Below are 23971 nucleotides of genomic sequence, written 5' to 3'. Positions count from 1 at the left end.
ATCTTGTCCTAACCCTTTTTTCATAACTAGGCTCTAATTACCCAAAAAGTCCTAATTAATTAAACTAGCTCATTTCCTAAGAGTCGTCTAGTCCTAGGGACCCTAATACCAAACAAGGGCATTTCATAGTAGCAAAAATATTTAGTCCATGATTTGGGCAAGAAATGAGTACTACTAAGGATTAATGTATACATAAAAGATACTCAAACTCAAATTTATATTAGTCTTGTAAGATTACTTTTGTAGCTTTTTAAGAGTTTTAGAAAAAATTCATTTCTTTTCTATGATATTGTCTCAAAGAAATTCCTAGCGAGGAAATACTCTCAACATAAGATATTAGTGGAAAAAATATGTATCAAGTGTAAAAAATTTTAAAAACATAGTTCTTCATCGTCGTGATTATTTGTAAGAAAGTTATAATTTTAAAAGTTTACGTTCAAAATACCTTAAATAGTATTTTGAGCTCTACAAATGCAATTAAAAAAACTAACTATATGAATATAAGCCATGTACCTTTTATCAATAAAAGACGCGCGTTTTATACAAGTCTCCTTGAAGATAAGGTTATTAATATATTTTTATACTATTTTAGTAAGTTTAAAAATGTTTTTTTTTCCAAAACTTTTACGATAGGCAAATGCTTCCTCCACAAGCGCTCTCAAGTAGTTTCAAGGAAATTTTAAGTATTTTTTTAAAAAAAAATCATAAATGGGCCTTGAGTCGATTATTTTGTGGCTCAAATATAAGACTTGATAAGCCAAGTAAATATTTTATACCTCCATTGAGCTTACATGGCACAAAAGAGAAATCCAAATCATGTTGTCCAAGAAGACAACCCATTCCTTGGAAACCAGAGTGTTAACAACAATTCAGCACATTGTAATTCGCACGGGGTGGCCATATGATGCAAGTAAGAATCTCAGGCTTCTCAGCACTCTGTGTTTAGAAGTTTCCTTGGAAAAAAGAAAAGAAAAAAAACGTTGAGTCAGTGAATTTTCTTCGAAAATTCTAAAAAACATAGACTTTCGAGAGAAGAGACACGATGATGTGGAAAAGGAGTCGTCGTGAGCCCACCTAATTAGAATGGGAGTCAGTGAATTTTCTTCGAAAATTCCTTAAAAAAAGACAGACTTTCGAGAGAGAAGAGACACGATGATGTGAAAAAGGAGTCGTGAGCCGACCTAATTATTGATGGTGATCGACCCGACCGCTTATTAAAAAGAAGGGCATCATCGGTAGCCTTCTCACACACATAATTTACTCGCCTCTCTACACATCATCATCATCTTCTGTAGCCTCTCAAAATATCACCAGTTCAAGTTCCACTTCATAGCATTCATTCTCTATGGAGCCTAGCGAAACATACGACTGGGTCCCTGCCTGCTCTTTCCAGCCCATGCTGCATCCCGAGTACGAGATCATCAAAGCGGAGTGCGACCCCTGGATCCTGGCCACTGCGGCGCCCGCTTCCCCTGAAGCTGCCCAGTTCCTTCGTGACTGCTTGCTTCCTTTCTTCTGCAGCGTCAGCTATGCCCAATGCGCAGCGCAGCGGTTAGTTCCGATCACCAAGTTGGTGAGCTGGTTCTTCCTCACTGACACCGATGATGACAATCTCTCTATTCGTGGCTGTGCCACTGATCATGTCTGGCAACCACGCCGCAACCTCATCCTCGCATGCTTTGCTGGCCAAACCCTCGATCTTCACCTCTCAGCTGCTGCGGACAGCACCGTAGAAGCAGTCTCGGAAACCCGCAATATCCAAAAAGGGCTTGCTGCCCTGCATGACATCTGGAAGGACATCTCCAGAGACATGCCTCTCAAAATGCAGTCTCGCTTCCTTCAGGCCACCAGACGCTACGTTGATGCCAACATGATCCAAGCTCGATTCCGGAGCACTGGGCGCGTTCCAGGTGTCGACGAGTACGTCAAAGTGATACGCCGGCCCGCTTCGTTAGTTCCGTCATGCCTCATCCTGCTGGAATACGGCCTCCACATCGAGCTGGACGAGGAGACGCTAGAAAGCGAGCTGCTGCTGCAGCTGCACGACGCAGTGGTGGATCATGTAGCGCTGTACAATGATCTGTTCTCTTTTGAAGCTGAGGTGAGCCATGGGGACTACTTCAACCTGCCATCTGTGATCTTCCGGGCACGCGAGGCTGCGCCAGGGTTCACTTTTGCGGACGCGGTGTGGGAGGCTGTGCGCATGGTGGAGGAGGTGGACAAGCTGAGTGCGCAGCTGATGGCCGAGGCCCAGAAGTCAAGCCTCGTAGAGAAGCCTGGAGTGGAAGCCTACCTGCGGGGGCTGGGACTATTAATGGCAGGCAACGTGAAATGGTCTTACCAGACAGCCCGCTACTCGCACACCTGCTCCCCACAAGGCGTCGTGCTTCCGCTGTGCTGCAGAGCAGGTGGCCTCTCCTCCATCTTAAGAAAAAGAAGTTGCCTATTCAACTGAATGATTCTTCTTAGATCTATTTGGCTTTGTAGTAAGCTGCTCTCATTAATAATGAGACGTCCCCTTATCAATTTTAGCAATGGGTGGGCTAATGCAAGGCATGTTTTAACTAAAGCTGCACTCGCTAAAGCTAATAAAGCAAGGATTTTATCCAAAAATGCATTTCTGTTGTTGACTCTAAAGTTTTCTTCTCCTCAATTAAAATTAAGATATATAAGGATGCTATTTCCTCTTTTTTGGATCTTTGTTGTTTTGCTCACAAACCTTGATCAAATGGCTAGGTATCTGCTGAATTTCTTTCTTTGGTTCTACCATTGGCCGTCGTCGTGAGAGGATGTATGTAATGAGAGATGGATTAATGAAGATAGGTTGCTTGGATTTGTTCCTTGTATAGTTAGCCAGGAGGAGGTTAGTTGGGTAGAGAGATCTTCTACTAAGGAGAAGTGTTCTGTTGCTCTGAAGAGCATCCATGGGTAGGGAAAAGTCCCCTTGCTAGGATGGGCTTTCTTTTGAGTTTTCTTTTTCACTTCTTATTGAAACATCAAATATTTCCAGAAGATAATGAGATGCCAGTGGACCGTAGTCGAGCAAAAGCAATGTTGCACGCGATTTGCATGGACTACAACACACACCATGCTTGTCCAAATGATTGTATTCTTTATCGACAAGAATATAACAACGCATTACAATGTCCACATTATGGTACATCGAGATATAGACAAAATGTGCAAGGAGAAAGGGTACCAGCAAAAGTTTTACGACACTTTCCCATGATCCCTCGGATTAAAACAATGTTCAAGTGTAAATCCATTGCAGGATTGATAACTTGGCACTGTAAACACTAGGTCCACGGATGGTGTTATGCATGTGCCAATAGATTCCCCTGCATGGAAGCACATTGAAGAGAAGTGGGTAGCCTTTCAGGAGGAGGCTCGCCATATTCGACTCGGACTAGCCATGGATGAAGTGAATCCATTTGGTCTATGAAGTTCATCATGGAGTACATGGCCTGTTTGTCTAGTTAACTATAATCTTCCACCATGGCTAGCGATAAAAAAAGGACATCTTTTATTGTCTTTGATAGTTCCTGGAAAGTACAAGGTGAAGAACATGGATGTGTATTTAGTCCCTTTAGTTGAGGAGCTTCGTGTTCTATGGGAGGGCATTGAAGTTCATGATATTTCCAAGAGGTTTGGACAACGTGCACTAACATTGAGAGGAATACTTATGTGGACTATGCATGATTGGCCTGGCTATGGAGAGTGCTCAAGTAATACTGTAGCTTGTTAACATATTAAGTCACAATTATCATCCAAACTTACCTGCTATACAATCTTTTTTGATGTTCTATAGGAATTTCAGTGTCAGGGTATAATGGATGTCCATTATGCGGGCCGCAACTTGAGGCTCGATACTCAAAATCTATGAAGAAGATAGTATGCGAGGGCCACAAGAAGTATCTCCCAGTGGACCATCCTTTGCATGAGGGATTTATAGGGAGGTCTCCTTGCATATGGTAGAGCAGTGATTGGAGGACCTTATGAGAGCTGGATCCAACCTATACACCTCCAGGAATGAAGCGTCTATCCATTTTCATCAACTTCCATACTAGAATTACCTTTTAGTGAACCATCTTCTTGACCCAATGCACATTTTCAAGAATATAGCCGAGGTGCTTCGAAAAACCATCACAGGAGCAAAGGAGAGCAAGGCACAACGAGATGATTTACAAGAGGTTCAATTCATGCACCACTTATGGGCCCAAAATAGAGCAGATGGAAAGGTGAAGCTACCAAAAGCACCTTGGGTCATGACAAAGGATGAGCAACGGTGTGTAAAGAAGTGCATTCGTGAGTTTCGTACCCCTATAGGATGCATGTATTTCTTGAAGGGAGCATTTACAAAGGACAATGAGCTTAGTGGCTTGAAGAGTCATGATTGGCACATATTCTTGCAATTCATCTTCCTATAGCCATCAAGGATTGCCTCAACGATGACATTAGAGCAACAATTTACAAAATTGGTGCAGTGGTACGTTGGATATCAAGGAAAGAGATTAGTAGAGACACATTGGCTGAGAAATACTTTCCAACAAGTATTTTAACCATTCAATTGCACTTGCTAGTTCATGTGGTTGATGAAATTGTTGTGGCTGGGGTTGTCCATAGCCGATGGATGTTTTTGTTAGAGAGATTTATGAAGAAACTTAAAGGATTTGTTCATCAAAGAGCTCGTCCCTGAAGGTAGTATGGCAGTGGGATGTCTTGTTCAAGAATCATTTGTATATATAACTCAATTTCTTAGTACGTCTGATCCCGATATGCCAAGATTATGGACACAAGAAGAAGATGATTGACTAGTTGGGGAAGAACCACAAGGGAAGGGCCTTGTGAGCAACCTATCTTCATTAATTCATGTGCTATGTTACATGTACTTTGAATTACCCCCTAGGCACCACACCGCCCTTTAAAAATTTGAATAGCTAACCCTAGAGAGAGAGAGAGAGAGAGAGTTTTGGCTAGTTTAAGAGAAATAGAGAGAGTTAGAGAGCATAGGAGAGTTTGAGAGAGTTAAAGAGAGAATGACTGAGTGTGTGTGTGTGTGTGTGTGAGAGAGAGAGAGAGAGAGAGAGAGAGAGAGAGAGAGACTATTACGAGATATTATATATATATCTGTGCAACATATCTTGTATATCTTCAAGGAACTCCTTGATAGATTGTAGCTTCTCCTTCTATAGCCCTACGGCTATAGGAGACTGCATCAGCAGCTGGAAACCATGCATCAACATGAATGGACTAAATCTAGACGCCGAATGTTTTGAACTGTTATAAGCAAACTCTAAATGCGACAGATACTCCTCATAATTGGATTGGCTTTTGCTAACATATGCTCGAAGCATATCTTCGAACACTTGGTTACTCTTTTCTGTCTGACAACTACGGATGGTGTGTCGTACTCATACTCAGAGTAGTTTCTAAACTTTTGAAGAATTCACTCCGAAAGTGGATATTGAATTTCCTATCTTAATCAGAGACTATATCTATGGGCAGGCCATCTAGTTTGTAGAGATGCTCGATAAACAAACTAGCTAACTCAGGTGTTTTGACCGTCTTCTTAATAGCTATAAACTTGACCATCTTGGTCAATCTGTCAACCACTACCCAAACCGAATCATTTCCTTGATTCATTCGCGTTGGACGAGTGATGAAATCCATGGAAATACTCTCCCATTTCCCTCTAGGAATATCCAATGGTTGTAGTAAACCTCCAACCTTGAGGCGCTCATGCTTATTGACCTTGGATGTCCTTGAACAAACTAGGCTAGTAAAATTGTCCTTTGGCTAGTGCATAGGCAAATAACCTAGCAAGGGACCCCCTAGAGATGTCAATCTTTTCCTCATCAATGTCATCAGTTTCAGAGGATACACTCCGTATTTCTCCTCGTCAAAGAGATTGTTGGTGGAGTGGTCATACTCATCATCATTGGCCTTTGAGGGCTGATGGCCCCCAAATTAAGTGTCGTCCATCGCTAGGATGGACCTACGGGGTCATCTTCGGACAAGGCAATGTCGTGAGCTATGTCAACACAGGAGTCTATTTGGGCTCTCGCAAGCTCAAAGGCAATAATCCTATCTCAATCCAGCGGGAAGAGATAGCTTGACTCATGCAGTCAAGTTCGGCCCTGGTAGGCCTGAAACGAAGGAAAGCATCCCAAAGAAACCCTCTAAACCACCACACAGTTGGTGACCTACCCTCGCTCATGATTGGAATCTAGATTTTACTAGGTCTTGTTCTTTTTATTTATATTTTGTGTAGATAGTGAAATAAATGCAGAAAAGAATGATAAATAATAAATAAAAATAGTGCAAGTTGATGGAAAGTAGTCACCCAATCCCGTAGAGTGTGCAGGCTATTGAACTTGGCAAAATCCATGGTGAAGCTTTGCGGTGTCGTTGGGGCAAGCTCCTAGGTTCTGTAGCGAGAGTACTCAAAGGGACGACCTGCGCACTATGGTGCGGTCACGCGATCGATGTCGATATCGAGGAAAAGGAGCACCCCCGCACGACGCACTATTGTGGGGAGGTGCAACACCAACGCGGTGCAAGATGGAGAGAATCTGGCTATTATAGCTGCGGGTGGCCGTCGACTCGTGGCTGACGACTGTGCAGCCCCTCCATAGCAAGCAAATGAATGAGTTTACTATCCTCGCGCTGGCTGGGGGTATGCGTCATTTTTGTTGACGTCGACGTTGTTGCCATTTATTGAGTTTGGCATAGCTGCTTTTGTCCTTGCCCGCCTTGCCTTGCCCGCTGTTGTCGCACGCAGCCCTCTTTAGTATGCCGGCCAGCCTTGGTGCTACCTAAGAGGTCTGCACCTCTCCCGCGTAGATTGTGCTGTAGAGAGCAAACGAGAGAGACAGAGTATGGTGCCCTTTTTATCCCCTGAGTATGGTTGCAGTTAAGAGCAGGTAAGAGAGAGATAAGATGGTGGCAGCGGTTGAGGTGCATGAGCGTGCTCCCTCCTTCCTCCTCCTCCTCCACTCAAGCTTCCATCATTCCTCTCCCCCTTGTCGTGCTGCTCCACAAACAAAAAAAGATAAGGTCCTTCCAATGATTGGACCCCAAATGATTAAGGTGGGTCCAACCCCTGTTCACGCGGGTTGGTACCTCGCTCTGATACCAATGTTATACTCACGTAACTGGTGTGGAAACGACACTTGTGGAGGAGGAGATGAGGCTATGGATCACCATCCAGCTTGAGAGAGAATGGGGATAGCATCCCCATTGTCGAGAATGTATAAGGGTCTTCCTGCCCACACATGCCCAGCTGCCCATGGATCTCTATCCCATGCGCCCTCACTCCTGAACCCTAGCTCGCTTGCCGTCCACGCTCCTGTGGATGGGCTCGAGCCTCCTATAGCTGCTATGAGCTACGTAACACAAGGATGTGAAGGGAGTGTCCAAACAAAGGGCCTTATGTGTATAGCCAAACCTTCATAGAAAAGATCAAAGGGGAGCTTAATAAGCTCATAGATACAAATTTGATTATTGAAATTGAGCATACTGAATCGGTGTCTCCCATTGTAGTTGTACCCAAAAAGAATGGCAAACTTTTTCTTTGCGAGAACTTGAGAAAGGTCAATGCATCTACCCTCTCCCTCTCATAGATCATGTGCTCAAATGAGTAGTAGGTAAGGCAGAATATAGCTTTTTAGATGCTTTTTCCTGCGATAGCCATGTCTCAATACACCCTGTAGATTGGCACAAGACATCATTCACCATTGAGTGGGAAGCATTTGCTTACAAGGTTATGCCTTTTGGCTTGACTAATGCTCATGTAACTTTTCAAAGATTGATGTGTCATGCTTTCAAGGAATACCTTAGGGTTTTTCTTGAAATCTTCATGGATGCCTTGTGCATACACTGAACTAAGTGCGTTAAGCATATAGCTCACTTGAAAATAAATCTTTCAAAAGTGCCACCTTTATTGCATATGTCTAAACTTTGAGAAATGCAATTCATGGTAAGCCCGGCCAAGATATTAGGACATATTGTGTCCCGAAATGGCATTACAACGGTGACTAATGCATACACTCGACTAAGTATATAGCCTACTTTAAAAAAATCTTTCAAAAGTGTCGCCTTTATTGAATCTATCCTTTTAGTGTGGGCTGGCTATTTTGGATTTCTTACCGAGGAAATTGTTTGAACGTAACAATTGACATTACAAAGCTGAGTGTGAGAGGAGAGAGAGGGGAGGCCACAAGGGGAATTTTTCACGTTAAAATGACAATGAATTTCAATTGCTTGTAGATGGATTATTGTTTGCACTCCTCTCTTTAGAATTAAGAAGAGAGAGAGACTTGAGCAAGTGTCCAAGAAGACACCCAATTCCTTGGAAACCAAAGTGTTAAAAATAATTCAGCGTTGATTGTAATTCGCAAGCAAGAGTCTCAGGCTTCTCAGCATAGCAAACTGTACTATGTGTTTAGAGGCTTCTAAGTTTCCTTGAAAATTCCCAAAAAAAAAAACGTTGAGTCAATGAATTTTCTTTGAAAATTCTAAAACACATTGACTTTCGAGAGAAGAGACACGATGATGATGTGGAGAAGGAGTCGTGAAATGTTGTAGTGAGGGTACTATAGTTGGCTGGAACAACTGGTGTATTTGTTATGGAGGAGACACTATTAAATTACCACTTTCCTTTCTCTTTCTCTCACTTGTTTCCTTTGTCTTTCTCTCACTTGTTTCCTCCTCTTCTCGCATTCTCACTATGCAGTTATCAAGCTTCTCTATCTTATGTGGTGCTTGATGTGATGAGAATTTTGTCAGTTCTTCTTCTTCTTCTGGTTAATTTAGAAGCAACGCAATCTTCAAACTATTATTTCTCTCTAGAAACTCTACACAAAGAAGCAAATTTGAAGCACCCTCTCTTTCTTTCTCTCTAAAATGCAATAAAAAAAGGATAATCACCTAAGCTTATCCACCAGTGGAAAAAAAGAACGTGAACATCTTGTCCTAACCCTTTTTTCATAACTAGGCTCTAATTACCCAAAAAGTCCTAATTAATTAAACTAGCTCATTTCCTAAGAGTCGTCTAGTCCTAGGGACCCTAATACCAAACAAGGGCATTTCATAGTAGCAAAAATATTTAGTCCATGATTTGGGCAAGAAATGAGTACTACTAAGGATTAATGTATACATAAAAGATACTCAAACTCAAATTTATATTAGTCTTGTAAGATTACTTTTGTAGCTTTTTAAGAGTTTTAGAAAAAATTCATTTCTTTTCTATGATATTGTCTCAAAGAAATTCCTAGCGAGGAAATACTCTCAACATAAGATATTAGTGGAAAAAATATGTATCAAGTGTAAAAAATTTTAAAAACATAGTTCTTCATCGTCGTGATTATTTGTAAGAAAGTTATAATTTTAAAAGTTTACGTTCAAAATACCTTAAATAGTATTTTGAGCTCTACAAATGCAATTAAAAAAACTAACTATATGAATATAAGCCATGTACCTTTTATCAATAAAAGACGCGCGTTTTATACAAGTCTCCTTGAAGATAAGGTTATTAATATATTTTTATACTATTTTAGTAAGTTTAAAAATGTTTTTTTTTCCAAAACTTTTACGATAGGCAAATGCTTCCTCCACAAGCGCTCTCAAGTAGTTTCAAGGAAATTTTAAGTATTTTTTTTAAAAAAAATCATAAATGGGCCTTGAGTCGATTATTTTGTGGCTCAAATATAAGACTTGATAAGCCAAGTAAATATTTTATACCTCCATTGAGCTTACATGGCACAAAAGAGAAATCCAAATCATGTTGTCCAAGAAGACAACCCATTCCTTGGAAACCAGAGTGTTAACAACAATTCAGCACATTGTAATTCGCACGGGGTGGCCATATGATGCAAGTAAGAATCTCAGGCTTCTCAGCACTCTGTGTTTAGAAGTTTCCTTGGAAAAAAGAAAAGAAAAAAAACGTTGAGTCAGTGAATTTTCTTCGAAAATTCTAAAAAACATAGACTTTCGAGAGAAGAGACACGATGATGTGGAAAAGGAGTCGTCGTGAGCCCACCTAATTAGAATGGGAGTCAGTGAATTTTCTTCGAAAATTCCTTAAAAAAAGACAGACTTTCGAGAGAGAAGAGACACGATGATGTGAAAAAGGAGTCGTGAGCCGACCTAATTATTGATGGTGATCGACCCGACCGCTTATTAAAAAGAAGGGCATCATCGGTAGCCTTCTCACACACATAATTTACTCGCCTCTCTACACATCATCATCATCTTCTGTAGCCTCTCAAAATATCACCAGTTCAAGTTCCACTTCATAGCATTCATTCTCTATGGAGCCTAGCGAAACATACGACTGGGTCCCTGCCTGCTCTTTCCAGCCCATGCTGCATCCCGAGTACGAGATCATCAAAGCGGAGTGCGACCCCTGGATCCTGGCCACTGCGGCGCCCGCTTCCCCTGAAGCTGCCCAGTTCCTTCGTGACTGCTTGCTTCCTTTCTTCTGCAGCGTCAGCTATGCCCAATGCGCAGCGCAGCGGTTAGTTCCGATCACCAAGTTGGTGAGCTGGTTCTTCCTCACTGACACCGATGATGACAATCTCTCTATTCGTGGCTGTGCCACTGATCATGTCTGGCAACCACGCCGCAACCTCATCCTCGCATGCTTTGCTGGCCAAACCCTCGATCTTCACCTCTCAGCTGCTGCGGACAGCACCGTAGAAGCAGTCTCGGAAACCCGCAATATCCAAAAAGGGCTTGCTGCCCTGCATGACATCTGGAAGGACATCTCCAGAGACATGCCTCTCAAAATGCAGTCTCGCTTCCTGCAGGCCACCAGACGCTACGTTGATGCCAACATGATCCAAGCTCGATTCCGGAGCACTGGGCGCGTTCCAGGTGTCGACGAGTACGTCAAAGTGATACGCCGGCCCGCTTCGTTAGTTCTGTCATGCCTCATCCTGCTGGAATACGGCCTCCACATCGAGCTGGACGAGGAGACGCTAGAAAGCGAGCTGCTGCTGCAGCTGCACGACGCAGTGGTGGATCATGTCGCGCTGTACAATGATCTGTTCTCTTTTGAAGCTGAGGTGAGCCATGGGACTACTTCAACCTGCCATCTGTGATCTTCCGGGCACGCGAGGCCGCGCCAGGGTTCACTTTTGCGGACGCGGTGTGGGAGGCTGTGCGCATGGTGGAGGAGGTGGACAAGCTGAGTGCGCAGCTGATGGCCGAGGCCCAGAAGTCAAGCCTCGTAGAGAAGCCTGGAGTGGAAGCCTACCTGCGGGGGCTGGGACTATTAATGGCAGGCAACGTGGAATGGTCTTACCAGACAGCCCGCTACTCGCACACCTGCTCCCCACAAGGCGTCGTGCTTCCGCTGCTGCAGAGCAGGTGGCCTCTCCTCCATCTTAAGAAAAAGAAGTTGCCTATTCAACTGAATGATTCTTCTCAGATCCATTTGGCTTTGCAGTAAGCTGCTCTGATTAATAATGAGACGTCCCCTTATCAATTTTAGCAATGGGTGGGCTAATGCAAGGCATGTTTTAACTAAAGCTGCACTCGCTAAAGCTAATAAAGCAAGGATTTTATCCAAAATGCATTTTTGTTGTTGACCCTAAAGTTTTCTTCTCCTCACTTAAAATTAAGATATATAAGGATGCTATTTCCTCTTTTTTGGATCTTTGTTGTTTTGCTCACAAACCTTGATCAAATGGCTAGGTATCTGCTGAATTTCTTTCTTTGGTTCTACCATTGGCCGTCGTCGTGAGAGGATGTATGTAATGAGAGATGGATTAATGAAGATAGGTTGCTTGGATTTGTTCCTTGTATAGTTAGCCAGGAGGAGGTTAGTTGGGTAGAGAGAGCTTCTACTAAGGAGAAGTGTTCTGTTGCTCTGAAGAGCATCCATGGGTAGGGAAAAGTCCCCTTGCTAGGATGGGCTTTCTTTTGAGTTTTCTTTTTCACTTCTAGAGGGTTAGCTATTCAAATTTTTAAAGGGCGGTGTGGTGCCTAGGGGGTAATTCAAAGTACATGTAACATAGCACATGAATTAATGAAGATAGGTTGCTCACAAGGCCCTTCCCTTGTGGTTCTTCCCCAACTAGTCAATCATCTTCTTCTTGTGTCCATAATCTTGGCATATCGGGATCAGACGTACTAAGAAATTGAGTTATATATACAAATGATTCTTGAACAAGACATCCCACTGCCATACTACCTTCAGGGACGAGCTCTTTGACAAACAAATCCTTTAAGTTTCTTCATAAATCTCTCTAACAAAAACATCCATCGGCTATGGACAACCCCAGCCACAACAATTTCATCAACCACATGAACTAGCAAGTGCAATTGAATGGTTAAAATACTTGTTGGAAAGTATTTCTCAGCCAATGTGTCTCTACTAATCTCTTTCCTTGATATCCAACGTACCACTCCACCAATTTTGTAAATTGTTGCTCTAATGTCATCGTTGAGGCAATCCTTGATGGCTATAGGAAGATGAATTGCAAGAATATGTGCCAATCATGACTCTTCAAGCCACTAAGCTCATTGTCCTTTGTAAATGCTCCCTTCAAGAAATACATGCATCCTATAGGGGTACGAAACTCACGAATGCACTTCTTTACACACCGTTGCTCATCCTTTGTCATGACCCAAGGTGCTTTTGGTAGCTTCACCTTTCCATCTGCTCTATTTTGGGCCCATAAGTGGTGCATGAATTGAACCTCTTGTAAATCATCTCGTTATGCCTTGCTCTCCTTTGCTCCTGTGATGGTTTTTCGAAGCATCTCGACTATATTCTTGAAAATGTGCATTGGGTCAAGAAGATGGTTTACTAAAAGGTCATTCTAGTATGGAAGTTGATGAAAATGGATAGACGCTTCATTCCTGGAGGTGTATAGGTTGGATCCAGCTCTCATAAGGTCCTCCAATCACTGCTCTACCATATGCAAGGAGACCTCCCTATAAATCCCTCATGCAAAGGATGGTCCACTGGGAGATACTTCTTGTGGCCCTCGTATACTATCTTCTTCATAGATTTTGAGTATCGAGCCTCAAGTTGCGGCCCGCATAATAGACATCCATTATACCCTGACACTGAAAGCCCTATAGAACATCAAAAAAGATTGTATAGCAGGTAAGTTTGGATGATAATTGTGACTTAACATAATATGTTAACAAGCTACAGTATTACTTGAGCACTCTCCATAGCCAGGCCAATCATGCATAGTCCACATAAGTATTCCTCTCAATGTTAGTGCACGTTGTCCAAACCTCTTGGAAATATCATGAACTTCAATGCCCTCCCATAGAACACGAAGCTCCTCAACTAAAGGGACTAAATACACATCCATGTTCTTCACCTTGTACTTTCCAGGAACTATCAAAGACAATAAAAGATGTCCTTTTTTATCGCTAGCCATGGTGGAAGATTATAGTTAACTAGACAAACAGGCCATGTACTCCATGATGAACTTCATAGACCAAATGGATTCACTTCATCCATGGCTAGTCCGAGTCGAATATGGCGAGCCTCCTCCTGAAAGGCTACCCACTTCTCTTCAATGTGCTTCCATGTAGGGAATCTATTGGCACATGCATAACACCATCCGTGGACCTAGTGTTTACAGTGCCAAGTTATCAATCCTGCAATGATTTACACTTGAACATTGTTTTAATCCGAGGGATCATGGGAAAGTGTCGTAAAACTTTTGCTGGTACCCTTTCTCCTTGCACATTTTGTCTATATCTCGATGTACCATAATGTGGACATCGTAATGCGTTGTTATATTCTTGTCGATAAAGAATACAATCATTTGGACAAGCATGGTGTGTGTTGTAGTCCATGCAAATCGCATGCAACATTGCTTTTGCTCGACTACGGTCCACTGGCATCTCATTATCTTCTGGAAATATTTGATGTTTCAATAAGCTGTTACACAAAATAGTCAGGCTAAGAAAATGCATATAAAGGTACATAACTCACTAATTGCATATGATATCATCACTTACGCAAAAAATTTTGATACGCTCGTATCAGACCATCCAAAAATCGATTGCAAGTTCAATATGGATAGGCAAACGTGTAAAATAGGCACATGTGCTCCACGATATAGTGGAAGACGAGCAAGCCTGTGTAGCTGTTTCTCTTCTTAGGAAGCGTATTCCACACGTCGTGTGTTTTCTTCTGCCCCTTCGTGTTCCAAACATTGAGCTTCTGTTCCATCGTGTAAGGCATTTATCACGTCATCCATGTCATGTTCTAGTATTTGCTCCGAATCCGCCTCAAGTTCCTCGGGTTGTTGGATCACCTCGTTTGCCGCTACTCTTGTTGGTCTCCATTGTTCAGGCCGGATATCCACTGGTTCGTCATTGTTGAAGCGTGCATTGCCACTAATTAGATGTTCCAATCGCTCCACCAAAAATATTCTCCATTTTTTTGTATGATCATTGCAAATTTGTGGACGTCGAGCCACTTGGTATTTGCAGCGAGTACATGGGCAAAGTGTCTTCTCCTCTAAATCAATAAAATTTTAGGGTGTGGCGTCATCCATGGTTTCCATATTGATTTGCAAAATAGGAACGAATGCTTATTTTTGGAGGGGAATCCTCCCTCAAGTAATTGTGGAGGGTGTGGTAGTCGGTGATAGGCAATTTGAAATGTCGGGGGACGCAAGATCTGGAAAGATTTTGAATTTGAATGAAAAGTAACGATTGTCGAAATAAGCGTCAAAAAGATTATCGAAATATCAGGCCACCATAGCTCATCACATTGCTGCAAATTTAACATGATATTAGAGCCTAGCCTAGAATCCATCAAGTTTATGAGCCCATTATCTTGCTAATTACTTGGCTAATTAGGATTAGTAGATAATTAGATTTTTTACCTCTTTTTCAAGTAGCCTCTGTACCCTTAGCTGGTGGAGGATCTCTCTCTCCCTTCACACATAACATTAGCCCAAATCCTTTTAGCCAAACATATCTACACTCCCCACACATAAGCCAATCAAGACGAATCACAGAACTGCCTACGGAAGCTACAGAAATTCACGATTTTGCAAGCGCCACTTTTTTGAAGCAAAACTGAGATTTATTCTGTACTAGATGAAATGGATCTAATTCCTCTTGGCCCTAGGGGTTTTCAAGGGTGCTCTACAAGCTGGTGAAGACAAATTTTGATTTGTCTACAATGAGATCCAAGCTCTTCATCAAATCTGCAAGTGACTTCGGTAAAACAGAGATTAAGCATTCAATATTTGGTCAAATCTTATGTTTCTTGGCTTAATCCTCTACTAGACTAATTGCTAATTATGTCCTTGAAAGGATTTGAGCTCATTTGAACTCTAAGGCCTCAGATCTAGACTCCCCGCATACTCTATTTTTTGCACACAAAATAGAGGATTAGTTTGCTAATTAGTGATTAATAAGTACTAAACTAATTGCTAATTATGTCTTTGAAAGGATTTGAGCTCATTTGAACTCTAAGGCCTCAGATCTGGACTCCCTGCATACTCTGTTTTTTGCACACAAGATAGAGAATTAGTTTGCTAATTAGTGATTAATCAGTACTAATCACTATATTTTGGTGCAATTAAGGGTTTAAATTAACCATTAGGTATCTGATACAGATCCCTATAACTTCATATTGTAATTCAGAGATGGTTTGATACTCTAACCATTCTGTACAGATTTGTTACCCTTGGTTTAATGTAATTTCTGGTGATAAATCTGTGTTATAATCATCACCTAAACACCAGATTGAGTTTTAAAAGGGTAAACACTGCCCTTGAATCTTGAAATTGCATCAAGAGGTAAGACCCCCTTCACATCATCATGAGTACAGCACAAGAGATAGCCAAATTTAATGGAGAGCAGTTTTACACATGGCAGACAAAAACCATGTATCTACTCATGAGGAAAAATCTATGGGGGCTAGTTGAGGGAAGAGATGAATGCCCAGAGGTGAGAGGGAAAAATGAGTGGAAGAGCAGGAATGAAAAAGCATTGGGACTTATCGCACTCAATTTAAATGATGAAATCATTCATCACATCACAGGGATACAATGCGCGAAAGATGCATGGGATGAAAATAAATTATTTGGCACACAAGCTAAAAATTCAAAGATAAATCTGTTAATGCAATTCTACAAATTGGATATGAAGGAAAGTGAACCTTTAATCACACACTTGAAAAGATATAAAAGCATTAAGCAACAACTGGCAGCTATTGGCAAAAAGGTAGAAGATGATGAGGCACTAGCCTCTGAAGAGTGTGGACAAAGGTGAATATGAAAAAATTGTAGCAACACTAAAGAATGTACCTGAATTGAAGCTAAACGAGATAGAAGGAGCTCTACTAGAGCAAGAGACCAGAGGCAAAGAGAAGAAATGGCTGGACTCAACAGCAGGAGAGGAAACAGCATTCTTCACCCAAGGAGGATTCTCTCGAGGACGAGGAAGAGGCAGAGTAGGAGGAAGGATCTTTACTTGTTGCAACAACTGTCGCAAGCCAGGACACATGGCAAGAGACTGCTACAGCAAACCCAGTGGAGAAGGAACAACATTCGCAAACTTCATGGAGGCTCCTAAGGAAGTGGAGTCAGATCATCTTTTCTGAGAGAGAAAGAGAGAGAGAGAAACCCCACAACCAAATGTAACCTGCCCCAATAGAGTAAAACCACCTCTAAGCCATCGATGATGTAGGCCATGCGGTAGATGTATGTGTGAGCACTTTAGTCAAGGTCACGGGCACTTGTAGTAGCCTTGGACACATAGAGAGAGAGAGTGTGTGTGTCAAGGACTATGAGTTTAGGGACTTGAGGCACTGGTTGTCAGCAGACTATCAAGTAAGAGAGAAACTTGGTATAGGGTCCAGGTGTGCTAATAGTATTCACTTGAGGGGAGGTGTTGAAATATACAAGTGAATAGGGTGTGTGCGGGAACAAGCCCTTGCTAAGAGGCTGTAAAAGAGAAACTGTCAATGTGAGAGAAGCTATGAAAAGGTGAGAAGTATCTACTAATGGGAGAGAATAAAGGGTAGCATGAGGAGATTTAGATGGTGTGGAGATATTCTGGGAGAGCTGGAGAGAATCAAGCAAAAGAGGTGGAGTGAATCAAGGAGAAATCAGTGGGATTGGATGCTTGGATGTAAACTCTATAAATTGAGGCATTGGCATAATGAGAATTTGCCGGTTTTTGATTATCCATGCCTACATTAAGCTATCAATTAATTGCTCATCACATCTTAATTATCATCTAATCTCTTTGTTAGTGATGTTGATTCTAGAATTTGATCCACCATAGTTCATCACATTGCTACAAATTTAACACATGTACATGTGATGTAAAATGTCTATGTGTGTAAGTATAGGTAATTTTCTTGTTTTTTTGCTTTCTCATTTGTTTTGCAGGTTCTTACTCTCTCCCAAGCACTTCTCCACCTCCTTCTTTGCCCTCCCTCCCCTCCCTCCCCTACCCTCCCCTCTCCTCCCCTCTCCTCTTGGTTGTTAACTTGGTGTGTGTGTGTTAAAGGATAAACCTCCTTGTGTATCCATGATATTCACACTTTTAGGGTTTTGTATTACTAATTCTTTTCTCAACTTTTTGTTTTTTTTTGTAGGTCTTCTAATCCTCTCTTTCAACTTCATCAAAAAGAGGTAAATTCTTTTCTTTCTTTCCTCTCTTTTTGATTTTGTATGTATGCATTAGGTTCTTAGGGCTTTTGTATGTATGCATGATGGGCAATTTAGCATATTCAATAAGTCCCCAAATTTGGTGATGATGTTGCCCATCATGCTCGAAGAGTAGATTTCAAATATCCAAATTCCGATCACTTATGACTTGATTTGTAAAAATTTCACCATGCACCCGTTTTGTAGAGAGAGAGTACAAATTCTTAAAGAGCCCAATTTGAGTCCAAATTTTCCCTAATGAAGTTTTTTAGCTTATAAGTCACTTAAGCTTTTCAATGTTATAAGCATTTAAAATCTTATAATTTGATAAGCTTTAAAGCTTTCAAAGCTTAAAGCTTAAACTTGTTTTTGAAAGGTTTCTTCATGAGTGTAATACCCGCGGTCTGCATGCGACTATGAGAAAGGAGAAAGAATCTACTAGCGCTTTTGATTTGCCGCCCATGGATGGAAAGGAGAAGGAAAAAAATTTCAAAGTCTTTATTATCCTTTAAAATCTTGAATTTTCCACTTAACTAAATTTTTAATCAAGAAATTTATAGTTAATCGCTTTTTCCTCCAAATTGATTTATGGGCAAGTATCCACTATCCATTATGGAATTCTGTCATAGGTAGTGGTTTAGCAATCTGAAAGTAGAGCCAGTATGCTGATTTTAGTTGTGCAGACAGATTAACAAGAGATTTAGAAAATTTGAAAATCACTTTTCAAGAAAAAGGATGGTTTTATGGTTATGTAGAGTGGTTTACCATTTCCTTTACCTTATGGTCTTTGCCCTTTAGATAAAAGCCTGCAACTCTTGAAACCTTTGATTTATGCTTTCAAATTTTTAATTCTTGCCTCCATCTTCCGAGACCCATGGCTTTGATACCACTGACACGGACACTTCTAGGACTTCTAGGAAAATAGAGACTTGTAAGAAAATATGTTATTCAACCTAATCACCTCATCAAAAACCACAAGTTACATGTAAAATACTTAGCTCATGAAAACAACTCAACATTAGGTGCAATTTTCCCCTCTTGTGTGTGGTCTCTCCCCTCACATGAGTATTTACATATTTTTTTTCATTCCAAAGTAGCCCATAGCCTCCAAAAATACAAAAAGATACTTTTACTTGCACAGCACTCTCTTAAGCTCAAAATAGAGTGTCCATAAATTAAGGTTAGGGTTAAAGCATATCACACTTTAGAAAAGTATTAAAGTTCAAGTCTAAGGTTATAAATTTAAACTTTCAACATAAATCAAAATGTGCACAAGTTAGCACATGTAGATACAAAGCTTGCTTACAAAAATGTGTGTCAACAAATAAAATTATGTGTATCCTCCTCAATCTTCTAAATTATCTTCACCTATAAAATAGCTAATAGTAAATTGGTAAACAAATATTCCATAAGTATTCTAACCATCACTACACACATGTTTGCCAGGCATAAGCAACCCAAGAATCACACATCCATACAAACCAATTATAACAAACATTGGCAGAGCAGGTGGCCTCTCCTCCATCTTAAGAAAAAGAAGTTGCCTATTCAACTGAATGATTCTTCTCAGATCTATTTGGCTTTGCAGTAAGCTGCTCTGATTAATAATGAGACGTCCCCTTATCAATTTTAGCAATGGGTGGGCTAATGCAAGGCATGTTTTAACTAAAGCTGCACTCGCTAAAGCTAATAAAGCAAGGATTTTATCCAAAATGCATTTTTGTTGTTGACCCTAAAGTTTTCTTCTCCTCACTTAAAATTAAGATATATAAGGATGCTATTTCCTCTTTTTTGGATCTTTGTTGTTTTGCTCACAAACCTTGATCAAATGGCTAGGTATCTGCTGAATTTCTTTCTTTGGTTCTACCATTGGCCGTCGTCGTGAGAGGATGTATGTAATGAGAGATGGATTAATGAAGATAGGTTGCTCACAAGGCCTTTCCCTTGTGGTTCTTCCCCAACTAGTCAATCATCTTCTTCTTGTGTCCATAATCTTGGCATATCGGGATCAGATGTACTAAGAAATTGAGTTATATATACAAATGATTCTTGAACAAGACATCCCACTGCCATAGTACCTTCAGGGACGAGCTCTTTGACGAACAAATCCTTTAAGTTTCTTCATAAATCTCTCTAACAAAAACATCCATCGGCTATGGACAACCCCAGCCACAACAATTTCATCAACCACATGAACTAGCAAGTGCAATTGAATGGTTAAAATACTTGTTGGAAAGTATTTCTCAGCCAATGTGTCTCTACTAATCTCTTTCCTTGATATCCAACGTACCACTGCACCAATTTTGTAAATTGTTGCTCTAATGTCATCGTTGAGGCAATCCTTGATGGCTATAGGAAGATGAATTGCAAGAATATGTGCCAATCATGACTCTTCAAGCCACTAAGCTCATTGTCCTTTGTAAATGCTCCCTTCAAGAAATACATGCATCCTATAGGGGTACGAAAACACACGAATGCACTTCTTTACACACCGTTGCTTATCCTTTGTCATGACCCAAGGTGCTTTTGGTAGCTTCACCTTTCCATCTGCTCTATTTTGGGCCCATAAGTGGTGCATGAATTGAACCTCTTTTAAATCATCTCGTTGTGCCTTGCTCTCCTTTGCTCCTGTGATGGTTTTTCGAAGCACCTCGGCTATATTCTTGAAAATGTGCATTGGGTCAAGAAGATGGTTCACTAAAAGGTCATTCTAGTATGGAAGTTGATGAAAATGGATAGACGCTTCATTCCTGGAGGTGTATAGGTTGGATCCAGCTCTCATAAGGTCCTCCAAGCACTGCTCTACCATATGCAAGGAGACCTCCCTATAAATCCCTCATGCAAAGGATGGTCCACTGGGAGATACTTCTTGTGGCCCTCGTATACTATCTTCTTCATAGATTTTGAGTATAGAGCCTCAAGTTGCGGCCCGCATAATGGACATCCATTATACCCTGACACTGAAAAGCCCTATAGAACATCAAAAAAGATTGTATAGCAGGTAAGTTTGGATGATAATTGTGACTTAACATAATATGTTAACAAGCTACAGTATTACTTGAGCACTCTCCATAGCCAGGCCAATCATGCATAGTCCACATAAGTATTCCTCTCAATGTTAGTGCACGTTGTCCAAACCTCTTGGAAATATCATGAACTTCAATGCCCTCCCATAGAACAGGAAGCTCCTCAACTAAAGGGACTAAATACACATCCATGTTTTTCACCTTGTACTTTCCAGGAACTATTAAAGACAATAAAAGATGTCCTTTTTTTATCGCTAGCCATGGTGGAAGATTATAGTAAACTAGACAAACAGGCCATGTACTCCATGATGAACTTCGTAGACCAAATGGATTCACTTCATCACTACAAGGGATTGGGCTCATACCCGCGCTCTTAGCCGCTAAAAATGACTTGTGAAAAAAAGTAGCGGGCCCGTGTATCAGCGCGTGTATAATCGCGGCCAGAGACATGCGTGTAAAAACGCGTGTACAGTACCTCTCAGACGCGCGTATACACGGGTGTGTAGCCGCGTTTTTTTCGCAGACGCGTTAATACACGCCAGGATACACGGTTTTTATTCTATTAGACGCGGTTATACACGGGTGTATAGCCGCATCCTGTTCAGTTCCAATGTCCCAGACGCGTTTTTACTTGCATCTATACACGCGTTTCTTTTATTTAGATGCGCTTATACACGCGTTACTGCCAGCTTATACGCGTTTATACATGCGTAATTTCCAGTGTATCCGCGCAGATACACGCAATTTTTAGCAGTTTTGACGCGTTTATACACGCGAACAGAGAGCAAAAAAAAAAATCCAGAGAGTGCTATTTGGTGCCTGAATACTGTTCCAGCATTCCAGCACCCAATAGCACTCTCTGGTTTAGGGTTTTTGGTGCATTAGACCATCCACGAAGAACATATGCACGAGGGAGATTAAGACAAGAACGACATGAATGCATACATTGTCATTACACGATTCAAGACAGCCATGAATGTAATACTATCGATCAATCAATTCAATATTACTATCAAAATTTCATACATGTATACAAGGGAGTCCATATCTCGAAGTAGCCCATGGCTTGAGTTTACAAAAAAATATATACAATCACATCCTAAATATGGAATGTGATACTACAAATCTGAGTACTACTCAGACCCAGATGATGACTCGGTGCTCCCCTCATGCTCAGATGAGCTCGCATCGGTCGGAATGTCCGAGGAGTAGTGCTCACATCCACCCTCTGCAGCGGCGCGGCCGGTGGATCATCAGCAGCTTGTGCCTGTTCAAGTAATATATAGTATATAAGTATATATATATATATATATGCAATTCAATAAACCAAAACCATTCGTTACGAATTTTGAAGTACCTGTCGACCGTATGGTCTCATGGCCAACTCAAACTGCGCGTCCGTAATACGTCCCTCGGCTCTGAAGATGGCCCACGTGTCACGTCTGCTATGCCGGCGAGCATACGCAGTATCGTGGGTTGTGGGCTTCCTCCCCGTAACCCGTCGCTGTATCATAATCAACACAATTTGTAAGATTAAAACAATTCATAGAATCAATGAATTAAGTAAACAATCAAATAAAGTGACAGGATACTTACGAACTCTGCCTCCCATGAATCGACGCCGCCAGATCCGAAATGCGAAGATCCAACGGTCTCCATCTGGATCCGTCGTGCCTCCACATGCTGCCTGCTCTTCATGCCACCCTCTGCTCGTTTCTTTGCCTCCTTCCACTCGCGTTTGTGCGCAGTGGCAGGTTTCTCGGTAGGATAGCCACCCGCAGCTACATTTAGCCGGTCATCGTACGCGAGTTTTTTAAGGTGAGATCTTTTATTACTTAAGATCTCCCTTATTCGCGTCCTTCCCCATACATCCGAGAATGTAGCATGTGGGGGATTGGGGTACCGACTGTGTACAGCCTCTATCACCTCCCCAACTAATCGGCTATTTTGATCTTTAAATTTAATAAAACAATTTCTATATGAGTTTGATACTACCCCACGCATGTACTCCATTACCTCCCTCCCCCTCGCATCCATCACTATCCCGCCCCTATCCGTCACATCATAGCAAACCACTCTCTCCATCTCTCTCATCTCCTCCTCTTCCGAACTGTCTCCTCTAACTCTTCTCCCTCTATCTCCTCTCTCATCCCGTGCCCTACTACCTCCCCCACCTCCCCCACCAAAGCACCCGCCGCATCCTCCACTCCCACTCTTCCTACTGCTGCGGGTGGAGTCACGACTGGGGGATTGTCTACGTGACGGTGGCTGTGAGCCCTGACGTGACGGTGGCTCTGAGGGAGCACGTGATGGTGGCTGTGAGGGTGTACGTGAGTGTGTTTGGGACGAGGTATGTCTCCTCGGTGGACGTGGAAGAGGAGAAGCTGCATGCCGTCTCGTCGGACTCGGAGGAATAGACGGCACTGGAGTGCCCTGGATACTCGCGGTAGGGGTATAGACACCAGGCAGGGAAGGAGGGGGATGGGCATACATATACTCTGTAAGCTCAACCGGACCAGGTTGGCGCCCAAAGTGATTCATCATCTCCATCAACCAATTGCTATACGCAAATGGATCGGATAAAGAACCTGGAATATCCATAAAGAACCTGCAACAAACATCATCATGTACATCATGGGCTGTCTCTTGACTCACACATTGTCATTACACAAGTCTAATGCTTGCAAACCATGAAATCTGAAACGCCGCAGTTTTCTGTCTGCAGAAACGCGTGTATACACCCGTCAAAAAACGCGTGTATATACCCGGCAAAAAACGCGTGTATATGCGCGTGGAAAAACTCTGCAGACAGGTTACACGCGCTTCTATACGCGTCTGTACACGCGACCTGCGAAATTTTTTTTTTCGAAAAGACCGACCCCCCGACAAAGACAGAATGCCCTTATAAAAGGACCAGCCATTGTCGCCCCTGTCAGGATGCAGCAACCCAATCGTGTGCAAAAAGACAAACCCAAAGAGCAAAGAGCAAAGTAAACAAATCTGACAAAAGAGACAAGGCACAGGACAAAGTGACTCACCTCTGAAAAAGTGAGTCCTCTCTGCTCCTTCTCTGCTCCCTCCTTCTCCCGTGTGTGTGCTCCTTTCTCTGCTCCCTCCTTGCTGTTGGAAGAGGCGAAAATAGGCAAAAACGCATGCACTGTTGATTTCTGAGTTCAAAATCTATATTTGGGGAAGGCGGGCTATTTTTAGTTTAAATATGCCGCCGCGTTTATGTTCGCGTTTATAAACGCAGGTATATTCGCGTGTATAGGATTTTAGCCGCGTGAATACACG

The 23971-nt window shown here is 41.9% G+C and overlaps 2 protein-coding genes across 2 annotated transcripts; both read left to right on the top strand.

The window, feature by feature from the left end:
- Window positions 1-1345: 1345 nt before the first annotated feature.
- On the top strand, window positions 1346-2455 carry LOC147629765 (microbial Terpene synthase-like protein 13). Its single transcript, XM_086810980.1, has one exon. The coding sequence runs from the start codon at window positions 1346-1348 to the stop codon at window positions 2453-2455; it is 1110 nt and encodes a 369-aa protein (XP_086667106.1).
- A 7855-nt stretch (window positions 2456-10310) lies between these two features.
- Window positions 10311-11102, top strand: LOC147629764 (microbial Terpene synthase-like protein 13). The gene has a single exon (XM_086810979.1). It carries the CDS (start codon window positions 10311-10313, stop codon window positions 11100-11102), a length of 792 nt encoding a protein of 263 aa, XP_086667105.1.
- The last annotated feature ends 12869 nt before the right edge of the window (window positions 11103-23971 follow it).

Source organism: Cibotium barometz, chromosome 17 (assembly GCF_041138505.1).
Source record: "Cibotium barometz isolate CiBa-2024 chromosome 17, ASM4113850v1, whole genome shotgun sequence".
Lineage (NCBI taxonomy): Eukaryota > Viridiplantae > Streptophyta > Polypodiopsida > Cyatheales > Cibotiaceae > Cibotium > Cibotium barometz.
Note: the sequence above shows the minus strand (reverse complement) of the source record. Positions and strands in the feature narration are given on the sequence as shown.